The 14823-nt window shown below is 42.8% G+C and overlaps 1 protein-coding gene across 5 annotated transcripts in view; it reads right to left on the bottom strand.

Moving 5' to 3' along the window:
- Positions 1-14823, bottom strand: part of LOC135197086 (uncharacterized) — a 230264-nt gene that overhangs the window by 56654 nt on the left and 158787 nt on the right. For all 5 annotated transcript variants that reach the window (XM_064224039.1, XM_064224036.1, XM_064224041.1 and 2 more), the window contains one exon: positions 8786-8877. In XM_064224039.1, the coding sequence (XP_064080109.1) occupies positions 8786-8877 (92 nt within the window). The remainder of the gene's footprint in view (positions 1-8785; positions 8878-14823) is intronic.

The raw sequence follows: 14823 nt of genomic DNA, 5'->3' as shown, positions 1-14823 counted from the left end.
TAGGAGACGGGTCTCTTGCAACATCTGCTCCACTCTCGCAAGAACGACGACCGCCTGTGCGGCAACTTGCGTCGCTACGAGAGATAGGTTGATCCTGCAACACGACCTTATCCTTCTCCTGGCAAGAGCGACGGCCGCCTGTGCGGCACCTTTCTCTCCTGTCAGAGGAAGGATGTCCTCTCCTATCGCTTTCCCCGGAACCACCCATATCCTGACAAGGGCTACGGCCGCCTCTGCAGCACCTAGATTCCCTGTCAGGTAAAGGTTTATCCTTCCGAAAGCTAGACAAACCCTCCTGGCTTAATTGTCTTTTGGAAGAAGGTCCCTCTCTTGGTTGTCACTTGTGGCTCATTGCCCGCGCCAGGTTGGCGCTCGTTGGGCTCCATGCGCCAGGCTGGGCGCTTCTGGCGCATTTCGGCAGGGTGGCGCTTCTGGCGCATACTGGCGCATCTGGCTCATCTGGCGCATCTAGCGCTTCTGGCGCTTCTGGCTCTTCTGACTCGTATGGAGCTTCTAGCGCATCTGGCGCATTGCGCCAGGTTGGCGCTCGTGGCTCCTTGCGCCAGGCTGGCGCTTCTGGCGCATTTCGGCAGGGTGGCGCTTCTGGCGCATCTGGCGCATCTGGCTCATCTGGCGCATCTAGCGCTTCTGGCGCTTCTGGCTCTTCTGACTCGTATGGAGCTTCTAGCGCATCTGGCGCATTGCGCCAGGTTGGCGCTTTTGGCGCATTCTTCATACTCCGAGTAAAATCCGAAACTTTTACATTCGTTTCTTCTTTCCTTCCCTTCGTTCTCTTTATCGGAAGGAAAGAGTCCTTTTTTCTGGGAGTCTCCTTCGTAAAAACTCCTACTAAAGCGGAAAGCTGCTCCTGTACATTTAGGAGAATTTTTGCAGCTGCATTCTCTTTCTCCTTTCCTGATTCAGGTGAGGGAGGTCTAGAAGAGGAAGGAGACTCCGATTTACGTTTAGGAATTAATTTTCTTTCTTCCTTTCACATGGAGATCCATCGAGAAAAGCTCAGGGCTTGAATTCAAAGTTGGAGCCTTCCAACAACTCCTCTTTAAGGGCTTGACAGTTCATCAGAGCTCCAGCCCCTTACATTAGGTGAAGAATCTGACGACGAAAAACACTTTTTTAGGATGTTTTTTCGGTAGCGATCCTTGGCAGTTCGGGTCATCACAGAATCTGCCGAGGGGACGCCTGATCAGTGGGGATTCTCCATAACCTCCGTAAGGCTCTTGACATTCCTTCTCCTCTGGGCCTGTGAGCTTGGAAGAGGTCTAGGCCTGGGAGCAAGATGGAGCCGATCAGACGCACCCTCCACTGCACTAGGGACACTTAAATCACTCTCACTGTGCTTACCTTGTAACATCAGCATATTACGTTCCATCCTTTGTAGTGCAGCTTTAAGATCTGCAATTTCCGTTGCTGGATTTGCAGTCTTAGTACAAGAGGAAGAAGATACAGGTTTAGGGTTAGGTGTTAATTTAATAGACTCGTTAGAACGAGACCTACTTACGCGTCAGGAGGAAGCCTTCCTAGCCCTATCCATATCTAATTTCCTTAAATAGGAATTTAAATTCTTCAATTCTTCCTCATTCAAACCTACACATTCATCACAGGTGTTAGATATTGAACATTCATTCATTCTACACCCCTTACAAACTGTGTGAGGATCTATCGAAGCTTTCGGTAGCCTCACCATGCATCCCTCATTTACACACTGTCTTCTAACCGTAAAGCTAGAATCCGACATTATGAGAAATATCCAAAAACCAAGTCCAAATAACAGTCCACGAAAGAGTATGCCAAACCAAAGATCCAATACGTCACCCAAATAACCGGCTTAGAAGATCAATAGCGATGAAAAAACACGAAAATCAAATCAGGAGTAACAACAACAATGTTGCTGTCACGGCCGATAGAGAAAATCTGTCTTAGAAAACGGGAATGATTCCTATTCCCGCCACCAGCGGCGGGGCGGTAGATCACCTGACCTACCTGTAGAGTGTGCCGCGAAATTCGAATTTCTATCGGGGACGACAGAGTCTATAGCTAAGTATATATCTGACAGGTAAGTTGAATGCATAAAAATCACTTGCTTTCACATAAAAATACTAAACAAAAACAAAATGTACTTACAAACACCAAAAAATTGCCAGGAGAGTAAAAAAAGTCGGACCGCTTATAGCACTTGTAAACTCTGTGGAACCTTGAGTTGAACTGGCGCACTTGACAATTAGTAGCTACGCATGTGCATCAGCTAGTGGCGTCAGGTTTGCGTTTTCTTTGAGATTCATCATCTGTTAACCCAATGGCGTTAACTATGTTTTCTATTGACACATTTTTTCGTGAATTTTTCCCAAAAATAACTTCCACTTATGGAAAAAATTTATTGATGTGCTACGCATCATCAGATCACGAGAGGGTTAATAATAGGATAACTTTCCAAGCGCCAGCTGGTAACCGGTTAAAACAGTCAAAGATTGTGAAGCAAGGAATCTGTGAGATCTGGCAACTCCTGCACATACGAGGTGATAGCTGGTCAGAGACCAGGCACCATAACTCGTGACGCTTCAGTCTTTTCCCCAACCCAGCAATTATAATAAAAGAGAGGGGCAGCTAGAGGTGGGCAGTAAAACATTAAGGCCTCAGGTTTATTAGGTATGAAAAATACAAATTGATTAAAAATTTTTCACTTGTTCATATACAGAAAAACCTTCAGTCTTAACAATAGGATAAACTTCTACTTGGAGGAAGGTACAAGTATCCTAAACCAGCTGGGAGTTAACCCACCTGACCACCCTTTCTAGAAGAACGAGTTATAAAGAAGGTGATTCAGTTCCTGTGAAATATAGATAAACCCATTTCTAACTACTCAGCCATCTGGGTTGAGATACAATGATATGAGCGATTCATTGCATCCAGGGAACCAAAGAAAATTCTGACTGTTCATATAACAAATCATATTAGCCACGGGTTTGTTACCGCTCCTCACTCCCCCTTGCTAGAGAGAGAGGAGTATTTGCTACTGAATAGGAGGTTCTATTGTTTCAAAAACAGAAAGAAAAACAATTATCAGTATGACTACCTTACCTGTATTAGACCAGTCCAGCATATGACGTGTCTATTCCTCAACCCGCCCGTAGGAAGAAAGGAATAAAGGTAAAATGAAGGGAACGTGGATTGACAGAACCAGGTACCAGTGTTCAAAATTCTATGAACAAAGTTTTTCTTAAATGCCAGAAGAACTTATACCTCAGACATTATGTGCTCTAGCCTGCACAGACTCAGTGAAAGAATCATCAAGAGATGAGTAAGCCTACTTGATCGCCTCACATACCCAGAATGAAATAGTGTTCTTGGAAACTTCTTTCCTGGACTGACCAGTGCTAACAAAAAGTCTATTACACCTAGGTCTTAGATGGCAAGTCCTTTTAAGATAGCATCGTAGGGCTCTGACAGGATATAGCAGGACCTCTTGCGGGTCGCTGTCTACAAAGTCGTTCAATGACAGAATGGAAAAAAAGAGGCAAATCTGTCATCATGCACCGTGGGATTCTGGGTCTTGGCCACGAATTCCGGGACAAACTCGAAGGTCACAGACCACCCAACCCCTGGTATGTTTCACAACATAACTCAGGCCATGAAGCTCCCCAACTCTTTTCGTAGAAGCCAAGGCCAACAGGAAAGCTGTCTTCAGTGTCAGATCTCTGTCTGTTGACTGACACAAGGGCTCGAATGGGGCTCAAGTGAGACTTCTCAGGAAAGCGAAACATTCCATGTGGGAGGCTAGAGTTCCCTTGGAGGACAGGTTTGCTCAAAACCCCTGAACAACAAGGAGATCACCCAGGATGAAGAGATGTCCACACCTTTCAGACATAACACCAAATCTTAACGCTGCTCTGTATCCCCTGATAGCAGAAACAGAAAGGCCTTTCTCATCCCTGAGTTAAATAAAAAAAATCTGCTATATGCTGAAAAGAGGTTTTGAGTGGCAAGAAACCCAATAGACAACACCAATCACAGTAGACTGCCCATCTCCCTTGGTAGATGGCTGAAGAGGACTTCCTGAGGTAATTGGACATACATCCCGCTGTCCCGAGAAAAATCTCTCGCTCGGAGGAGATACTTGATAGTCTCCATACGTGAAAAGACAAGGATTCTACTGACAGAAGAGACAGATGGTCCAGGAACCACACTGCCTGAGGCCACAGAGGAGCCATCAAATTCATTCTGAGATTTTGAGAACTCATTACCTGATTCAGAACTTGATGGATCAGGCAAAACGGAGGGTAGGCATACACCTCGAGGTTGTCCCAAGGGTGTTGGAAGGTGTCTTCTGCCAGAGCAAGAGGATCCGGGACCACTGAACAGTAAACTTCCAGCTTAGTGTTGAAGCAAGCTGAGAAGAGGTCTAGCGCATAGACCTCCCCCAAACCTGAAAAAGCCTGTCTGCCACGACCTGGTGCAGAGACCACTCTGTGCCCAGGATTTGGTTCCGACAACTCAGCCTGTCAGTGACCACATTCCTCTTGCCTGGGATGTATCTGGCAGAGAGCTCCACAGAGTTGTTGATCACCCACTGATGTAATTCTTACTGTTGACAAATGAAGGTGATGAGACACGACTCCCCTGCTTGTTCACATAGGCGACCACCGTGGTGTTGTTGGACATCAGAACCACCGAATGACCCTCTACCTTCTCCCGAAACTCTCTCAGACCCAGAAAAGCTGCTTTCAGCTCCAAACTGTTGATGTGTAGCAGATTGTCTTCTGCATTCCAAAAGCCTGATGCAATGAGGTCTCCCAGATGAGCACCCCAACCTGAGATGGAGGCATCTGAAAACAGAAGGAAGTCTGGAGGGGGAGAACACAGAGGGATTCCCACGAGAGATTCTGGTCGTCCAACCACCAATGAAGGTCTTGCTTCACCTCTCTGGACAGAGGGACTCTCTGTAGAGGGGAATCTCCCACTGGGGACCAGAAGTCTTTCAGTCTCCATTGCAGAGACCGAAGATGAAGACGACCATGAGGGCCCAGCTTCTCCAGAGAAGACAAAATCTCCAGAAGGACCTGCCACTGGTGAGCTGGCTGTTCTGGTTGTGTTAGGAACTTGCGTGCCACTAACCGCAACTTCTCTAACCTCTGGTCCATGGAAAAACTCTCGATGCTGTTGTATCTATAACCATACCTAGATAAAGAGCTGTCTGGGTGGGAACCAGATTTGACTTCTCTAGGTTTACCCATTATGCTAAGCTCCTGACAAAAACACGGGGGGGGGAAGATGATCGATCTCTGTCCTGAAGCAGTTTCTCTTTGGAGCTTGCTACCTTAACAGGCGAATCCCTTGAGCATGAGCCCATGTTGAGACGAGGGCAAAGACCCTTGTGAACACCTGGGGGGACATGGTCAACCAGAAGCACAGGATCTTAAACTGGTAGATCTGCTCTCCCAGAGGGAAGTGAAGAAACTTTCTGGACGAAGGGTGAATAGGGATCTGGAAATGAGCATTCTTTAAGTCTAGTCTATAAACAGGAAGAAGTTGTTGCCCCTTATTGCTGCCAACACTGTCTGAGGGATCTCCATCTTGAACCTTGTCTTCCTGACAAAATGATTCAAGGTGGAGAAGTCCATTACTGGTCTCTAGTTGCCTGCTGCTTTTGGTTTTAGGAAAATCTGACTGTAAAATCATGGAGAAGGATGCTTTACTTCTATTGCACCTTTGTTCAGCATTTTCAGCACTTCCTCCTGAAGAACTAAATATGGTAGTAGATATCCCACCGGCAGAAAATCTACTACCCATTTCTCTACTCCATAACCTTGCCACTTGGCCCACTGGCAAGGCAGGCATCCCCCTACTCGTTGCAAAGGAGAGGGAGAGGTGGCCACTCTATTGACGACCCCCTCTGCCCCTTCTTCTAGAGCCCCCCCCACCCCCCCCAGGCTTGTAGGGGTGGGATTGAAAGGGATGTTGTTTGCTTGTTTGACTTGGCCTGCGAGGGAGACTGAGAGACCTTTGCAGAAGCAGAACTCTTAGAAGATTTAACAGGTGAAAATCTTCTCATATGTTGTTGAGGAGGAGGAGGAGGAGGGCGTTGTGACCACGCCTCTGACTTAGATACCGCCTATGTACCAACCTGTCTTTAGTATCTGCCCGTTGCCGGTCGATCGCATTCTCTAATTCAAGTTCTTAGAAACAGAAACTGTGAATCAAGAAGATCCCCATTCCTGAGAGCAGACAAAGACTCAAGAGCACACCAAACTCGCCACCTTAAGACAGTGCTGTGTCTCTCCTGGCCAGGAGGTGGTTGGCCCACAAGTTCGCACTAAGGTGAGCCAGGTATGAAATAGCTTTAGCACCGGACTGTAACAGTCTAGTTAATGAGGAAGAACTCACTATGCCTTCATCAGTCCTATCCACAGCAATCCTGGCTATCGCAGTGGACCACAAGTCCAGCCAAAGACTGTCTGGAAGATGAAAGCCGCTGTAGTCTCTCCATAGCTAAGGCCTCTTGTGACGAAAAGAAGGACCTTCTGGCCTAACCTGCTCCAAAGCTAGACCGGGCTTAAGACAGATCACGTCCGGGTTAAGGTGACGAGGCATCAAATGAACTACATTAGTGGAGTAGTATTTCCTATACCGCATGAGAGGAGGAAAAAACTTGGATGATCTATTGGAACTCAAGCGAGCCATTTTGGACCAAAACCAAAGCATTCACACATTGCAAGACGGACTGAGCGTGAATCGACAGGGGAAGTTCAAAAGAAGTCCTAGAATCCTGTCTGGCACCCAGCAAGGCCTCTATGCCCATTTGGGTGATAGAAGACAGAGCCTGCATCCTACACTCAAGTCTGTTGAACTCATGAATGAGATTATCAACCTCCGTGAAGGGCACTGGGTGAATTACACAACTGGGTTGTCAAGCCAAGCACATTGGGATCCTTTTGGCAACCAATGCTAAAAAAACATTGAAAAGATGGAATTGGAGCAGTGGGACAGTAAGATAAACGAGGTCCAGAAAATAAAGGACATAAAGTACAAGGATCTAAAGGTGGAATTGGGGGACAACCAAACATTTGCAATATGAAATATAGTTGTAGTGGCTGGACAGCAAAACTTTTCTATAATTTTGTTCTTTATTTCAATATTTATCATCTTCTGCACCTACTCACCATCACTCTTCACTTTTTTAAGGAGCCATTATGAAAAAAATTTTTTTTTTTTTTTTAAAAGCACAAAGTTTAAAGCAAATGAACGCATGCACATCTACTCAAGACTGAAATAAAAATGACTATTCGTGGGTGGAAGTCTTTGGGAGATGTACATACTAATATTACCACGCAATAAAAAGATGGTGACCCCATAGTGACTCGTGACCCCAATAGTGACTCGGAATGCACCCATGAGATGAGTGATTGTCTGCAATTTTCAAATGTTCATTTTTCAAAAATGAGTTTGTGAATCAACAGGTACAAATTGCCTTTATAATTTTTGTTCATGAATCAATTTGTTCATGGGGTAATGTGTTCATGAATCAAGGTATGTACTACTATATGTTTATACATCTAATTCTATGTGGTAACTGTTTGACAATACACTGCATTCATTTGTTTAAGTATCTACTTATTTATTCACATTGATTTCTTATATGAAAATTTACAGGTCTATGTAAAAAGTGCTGTTGAGACTGTAAATATATTGTTGGGTACAGATAAATATATATGTATAAAGTTTCAATATTTAATTTACCTAATATCTTAAAGGGGAATATTGTAGTTGGTATCTGTTAAAATCAACAAGAACAAAAGTGAAAACTTTAGAAAAAAAATTTATGATTAAAAATTTTCTAAGGCAATTTGTATTTTATATAGCTACAAACCAGAGGTCTTAACAATAGGATAATTTCTTGCGCCTAGCTGGATACGGTTTAAAAAAAAAAAAACAAAAAAAAAAAAAAAAAAAAAAAAAAAAAAAAAAAAAAAAAAAAAAAAAAAGTCTTTCTTTTGACCTTCTGGGCGAGTCATGTTAACCTCGCTTGGCCTTTTCCCAGCTCAATGCCCGTTTCGCTTGCGTTCAGTGTGTGTGTGTGTTTGGCTGATATTATGGCTTCTTCTGCTCCTTCTCGGCATCAGCGTATGTGCCCCAGAGTTCCAGGTTTGCCGTGTTCTTGTTTTCTGGCTTCGGCAGTGACTGACCCTCACATAACGTGCAGTAGGCGTCATTCTAATATTTGTACTATTACGAATCCTTGCATAGAATGCTGGGCATGGCCTAAGGAGCAGTGGAGGTCGTTTTATGGCAAGAGAGAACATTGGAGGGTTTCAACTCTCGTGACAGCCTGAGTGATGTCATATCACTGTCAGAAGATGTGAGGTATAGCATCATGAAAGTTGCTAGTTACTACTTTGTAAACTCGTCTGGAACGCATTGGAAAATGTGCCAGAATCATCCTTGGCGAATGTACCCACACATCACATTTTGCTGGATTAACAATACTAGAGGTAATCAAAAAAAAATAGTGATGTCATGACAGTGAAAGATAGCGAAAATAACAAAGCAGTTCTTAAAAGTGCTTTTAAATGAAGATAATTACCAAAGTTATTTGAACTTATGACAACGAGAAAGTTGAAAAGCCTTTTTAATAGGAGAGACTAGGGACTTCTTACAGGCAGGATCTTATATCACCATTATGGCCACTACACAACACTATGTGTCTCTTTGTACAGTGTACCACATTTACCTAAACTTCACTGAATCACATATTTAACGATTAGATGCTTACCGGCAACTTTCACTACAGTTACAACCCTTTTCTAAATACAGAGCTGGAGAATATTGGCATTCACTGTTCAAGGGCACAGGCTGTGGAGTCATCTGAAAGAAAATGGAATTTTCATTATAAAATGAAATTTTATTGCATACTTACCGAACAATTATACAGCTGTAGGTTCCCTACGAATGGCAGACAATAGATTCAAAACTTCTGCGGTGGCGCCGCCATCGCTGATGTAGGTGACGTCATCTCCCTCCACTCGAGGGAGCTACAGGTACAACTGCCCAGGTAACATCAATTCGTTCTGCCCAGCCATCCACCTGTGGGGAGGAGGGAGGGCTTTGATTAATAATTGTACGGTAAGTATGCAATAAAATTTTATTTTATAATGAAAATTCCATTTTTATTGCAGTCTTACCGAACAATTATACAGCTGATTACCCATTGCAAGGATGGGGCTGTGGATGTAAGTTTTACTTCAAAAATAACATATGATTCTTGAAAATAAAGTATACCCAAAGGGAGCGGCTACAGGTTAGTTGTTCCCGGGTTTCGTCTGCTGGGGAATCGGCGGACTAATACAAACAAGATGGCGGCCCGTTTGTTTTGGCGCTAGTTTTGAAAACCTGTGTAGTGTTAGAAAACCAAAAAAACTAAAAAAACGGTAATGGGGGGCCCTATTGGGAACCGGGGTTTTTGGGTGGAGGGAGAACATACGAGTTTTGGTTAAAAATTAATGAAAACGGTAAGGGGGGACCTATTGGGAAACCGGGGTTTTTTGGGTGGGGGGGGGTGGGGGGGGGGGAAACAGACGACGACAATTAACACGGAAAAACCACGAAACCCTAGCAGACAAAACCAGTGGCCAACTAAACTGTAGCAGCTACCTCTACATTCGTTTCCCGTTCGGTTAGGCTAACCAAACTGTTCCCCATACTCAAGTTTAGTTGGCCAGGTTTAACGTCTACTAGTTGGTTGGTTCATGAGATGAGCCTAGGTAATGAAACTGTCCTCCTACTCTACATTCGTTCCACGTTCGGTCATGCTAACTAAACTGTCCCCCCTTACTCAGTTTAGTTGGCCAAGGTTATCGCCTACTAGTTAATCGGTTCATGAGATGTGTGGCCTAGGTTACTAAACTGTTCCCCTACTCAACATTCGTAGACCGAACATATAGGCTATTAGCCTAATAGAACGTTCATGCATGAAATGCAGTACCTGGCCAACTGAATTGATCGTAACCAAACGAACCAACCTAACCAAACTTAGGCCTCGTGCCCTTACCTGGCCGGGGGGCGAACACCCATCATAATATGGTAACAGTGATTGCGACCTGACCAAAGGAACCGACCTAACCGGACTTAGGGCATGTGCCCTTACCTGGCCGGGGGCCTGGACCCCCCCTTATGGTATGAACAAAGTGATTGTAACCTAACCAAACGAACCACCCTAACCTATGGCGAGTTCTGTAAGCAAGCATTGTATTGCTATAATTTTAGCGATCATTTCATTAACACTTAATATTTGCTAGAATACATGGATTAAAGTCACGTCCGAGTTCATAGTTCGAACACGTGGACTGCTAGCGCACGTGAATGTTCGGATACGGTGAGCAGCCCTGACTTCCGCTTGCCAATAAAAACACTCCTGCTATATATTACCTACTTGGTTTCAACCTGAACAAATGAACATATCTTACAGATACATCGATTAACTGACCTTAATATTGGGAGGCGTCAAATCCGTGCTCGGCCCGAGTTCCCCCAAGAAATAAAGTCAAGCTTAGAGTTGGAAACCGGAATCATCAGTGTCTTCGGGGCGCACAAATCTTTTCTTTCTGGCTGGGATCATTCACCACGGCAAAGAATCACAAGGTCCAGTATAGTAACTGGAATGGCGGCGGCAAATTGCACGTGCGCGGGATACGACGTGGAAGAAACAGACATGATGAATGTTTATATGCTGACACAAAGGAACTTACTGAGGTCGAATCATGGTCGGGCAGGGTCGGGTCAGGGAATTACTTACCTCGGCGGAGCGATTAAGGGCCGTGCAGAAGGTGTTGCGCGGCCTGGCCAAGGGTATCGTCACGGTAAAGGTGGTAGAAATGAATAAAAGGGGCCTAGCATACAATCAACATTCAGCAAGATTCTTATAAAAACTGATAATAAATAATGGAGCTCCTACGGTTTAGTTGGCCAAGGGGAACATCTGCTAGGTAATCAGCGGACGAACACTTTAGATGGCAGCCGTTTGTTTTGGCGAAAGTTTTGAAAGTCTGACTGGTCAAAGCATGTTTGGGCAGGGTGACCGTCGGGTCCGTGAACTGCTTACCGTGGCAGAGTGATTATGGACCGGGCAAAATGGTGTTACGCGGCCTGGGCAACTAAACTGTAAACTACAGTTTAGTTGCCCCCGGGTTTCGTCTGCAGGGGAATCGGCTGACTAATACAAACAAGATGGCAGCCGTTTGTTTTGGCGAAAGTTTTGAAAGTCTGACTGGTCGAAGCATGTTCGGGCAGGGTGACCGTCGGGTCCGTGAACTACTTACCGTGGCGGAGTGATTATGGACCGGGCAAAATGGTGTTACGCGGCCTGGGCAACTAAACTGTAAACTACCCCCCAAAAGCACAGTTAGTGCCTGTCGTACCTTACCTTGTAAGAGCGCTACTGCAGGAGAATACTGCCTCTGGTCAGTGCTCATCTTACATAGTAGAAGGCTTGGAATATGACAAATGGGTGCCTCTACATGGAGTGGAAGATCCTCGTAGTCATGGTGTTCACCGCTAACTCAATGAAGATACAACAAAATATTGCCCTTGCCCTGGGCTAAGACCAGAAATAACCAACATGAAAAAACTGTCACCTACACCAAAATAAAAACCTTTACCCACCAAAACTAACACTAAAATGACTGGTGAGTACTCCAGGTACATTGTACCCCCAGACTTCCCTTTAACTCGTCAACCTTGGTACAAGGCAAAACATAGGCTAACAGAGGGAGCAACCCCCTACGTCGTTTCTCCCAACACCATGCCAGCTATCGAAAGTGGACAGAGAGACTTACAATCTTCAAACACTGTCTCGATTTCTTTAAAATATGTAATGCGTAGCAAACACAGATTTAGACCTCCAAAAGGTACTTTGGAGGATAGTGGATAGCGACAAGTTGTGTCGAAAAGAGAGGGAAGTCGCTACCGCTCTAACTTGGCGCGCTTTCACTCTCAGTAAAGGAAACACTGCATCGTTAGCTTGAGAATGTGCTTCGACAATTTATTCTCTCAGAAAAAAGGAAATAGCGTTTTTTGAGAGGGGATGAGAGGGATTTTTAACAGAGCACCACAAACGATTCGACTGACCTCTAATCTACTCTGTTCTGCGGAGGTAATATCTTAATGCCCGCATGGGACATAAGAGTCGTTCTTCTTCTTCCTGGCCTATCAAGTCTGTCAGGTTTTTGAGAACAAAGTTACGTGGCCACGGATTAGAAGGGTTTTCATTTTTCGCGAGAAAATTGAGCTCCACGGAGCAAACTGCGTCGCCTTGAGAAAATCCCACTTTTTTGTCCATCGCGTGTAGCTCGCTAACTCGTCTAGCTGATGCCAATGCAACTAAAAATAATGTCTTCTTGGTGAGATTCCTCATAGACGAAGAAAGTAACGGTTCAAAGGGAGGACCTGAAAGCCATTTAAGAACTATATCGAGATTCCATGCTATCGAGCCCTTTGACGATTTGGAAGTCTCAAACAATTTAATTAGATCGGAAAGATCACTATTCGTGGATAGGTCTAGTCCTCTGTTTAACCCTTAAACGCCGACTGGACGTATTTTACGTTGACATTTTTTGTCTCTCGGGTGCCGACTGGACGTATTTTACGTCGACATACAAAAGTTTTTTTAAAAATTCGCGGAAAAATACTTTTAGGCCTACCAGCCTAAAACTCTTGAATCACGCGCCTTGGGGGATGCTGGGAGTTCTTGGATCAAGGTGTTGTTTTGTTTACAATCGTTATGCAGGCGCGCAAGCGCGAATTTCTTTCTTGCCGCACTAAAAAGTATCTGTGACACATCTCGGAAATTATTTCGTCTGACATAATTTTTTTACCATTTTAAATTAGCCGTTACATGGAGTATTATATATGAAAATGTGCGCATTTTTATGTAGAATACAAAAAAAAAAAAATACTCATGATTGTAGCTTTTATCAGTTTTGAGATGTTTTCATATAAATAACAATAAGTGCCAAAATTTCAACCTTCGGTCAACTTTGACTCTACGGAAATGGTCGAAAAACGCAATTGTAAGCTAAAACTCTTATATTTTAGTAATATTCAATCATTTACCTTAATTTTACAACTAATTGGAAGTCTCTAGCACAATATTTCGATTTATGGTGAATTTATGAAAAAACTTTTTCCTTACGTCCGCGCGGTAACTCTTCCGAAAAAAATCATACATGCGATTGTGGTAATGTTTGCACCATTCTAAATTAGCCGTTACATAAAGTTTTATATATGAAAATGTGCGCAATTTCATGCACAATACAACTAAAAACAACCCATGGTTGTAGCTTTTATCAATTTTGAAATATTTTCATATAAAAATGATGTGACAAATTTTCAACCTTCAGTCAACTTTGACTCTACCGAAATGGTCGAAAAACGCAATTGTAAGCTAAAACGCTTATATTCTAGTAATATTCAAGCATTTACCTTCATTTTGCAACAAATTGGAAGTCTCTAGCACAATATTTCGATTTATGGTGAATTTATGAAAAAAAATAACATTTTCTTTACGTCCGCGCAGTAACTCTTCCGAAAAAATCATACGTGCGATTGTGGTAATGTTTGCACCATTTTAAATTAGCCGTTACATAAAGTTTTATATATGAAAATGTGCGCAATTTCATGTATAATACAATAAAAAATAGTTGAAGGTTGTAGCTTTTCTCATTTTTGAAATATTTGCATATAAATCACGATAAATAGAAAAAAAACCACGTTCGGTCAAATTTGACTCTACCGAAATGGTCAAAAAACGCAATTGTAAGATAAAACTCTTACAGTCTAGTAATATTCAGTCATTTATCTTCATCATGAAACAAATTCGAAGTCTCTAGCACAATATTTAAATTTATGGTGAATTTATAAAAAAAACTTTCCTTCCCTCCGCGCGCGGATTCTCTGCCACAAATCTCCGAAATGCGTAAGTCCCATTCTCGGAATATTTGCTCCGTTTCATATTAGGTATTTCATAGAGTTTTATATATGAAAATGTGCGCAATTTCATGTAGAATAAAACGAAAAATATTTGAAAGTTGTAGCTTTTCTTATTTCCGAAATAATTGCATATAAAAAAATATATGTAAAAAAATTTGACATTCGGTCAACTTTAACTCGTCAGATATGGTCGAAAACTGCATTTGTAAGCTAATATTCTGACAGTATAGTAATATTCAATCATTTGTCTTCATTTTGAAAGAAATTGGAAGTCTCTAGGACAATATTTAGATTTATGGTGAATTTTTGAAAAAAATATTTGTTTACGTCCGCGCGTTACGAATTCATGCTTTATTTTGTGATAATATTTTCTCTGTGTTGCTTTTATCGTTTTACAATGTGTTATATACCAAAATGATTGCAATTTAGTGTAAATTACAACGAAAAAAAAAGTAACTTGTTACCTTTAACCGTTTTGCGCACAGCGCGATTTGAATACAATTATATATGAAATTTCATTTTTGCGTTATCATATATCGCATTATTTATATATGATAATGATAATTTTTTTCATTTCTGATGGTTGCATACTAAACTTCAGGCAATGACAAAAAAAGGAGCCAAAAATGAACTCTTAATCTTGAAAACTAAGCGCGCTGTGATTTTTTGAAAAAAATATTTTTTCCGCTTCCGCGCTCACTCTGAAACGTCTCCGGCACACGGGAGACATTTTTTTTTTACCGCTTCGGCGTTTAAGGGTTAAAAATTGAAGCCTGCATCGCTCTGTATCCCCTAATAGTCGAAGGCGCTAAACACTTAACGTCCCTT

Source organism: Macrobrachium nipponense, chromosome 18, assembly GCF_015104395.2.
Source record: "Macrobrachium nipponense isolate FS-2020 chromosome 18, ASM1510439v2, whole genome shotgun sequence".
Classification (NCBI taxonomy): Eukaryota; Metazoa; Arthropoda; class Malacostraca; order Decapoda; family Palaemonidae; genus Macrobrachium; species Macrobrachium nipponense.
The sequence above is the reverse complement of the archived record's forward strand: the minus strand, read 5'-3'. Positions and strand labels throughout refer to the sequence as shown.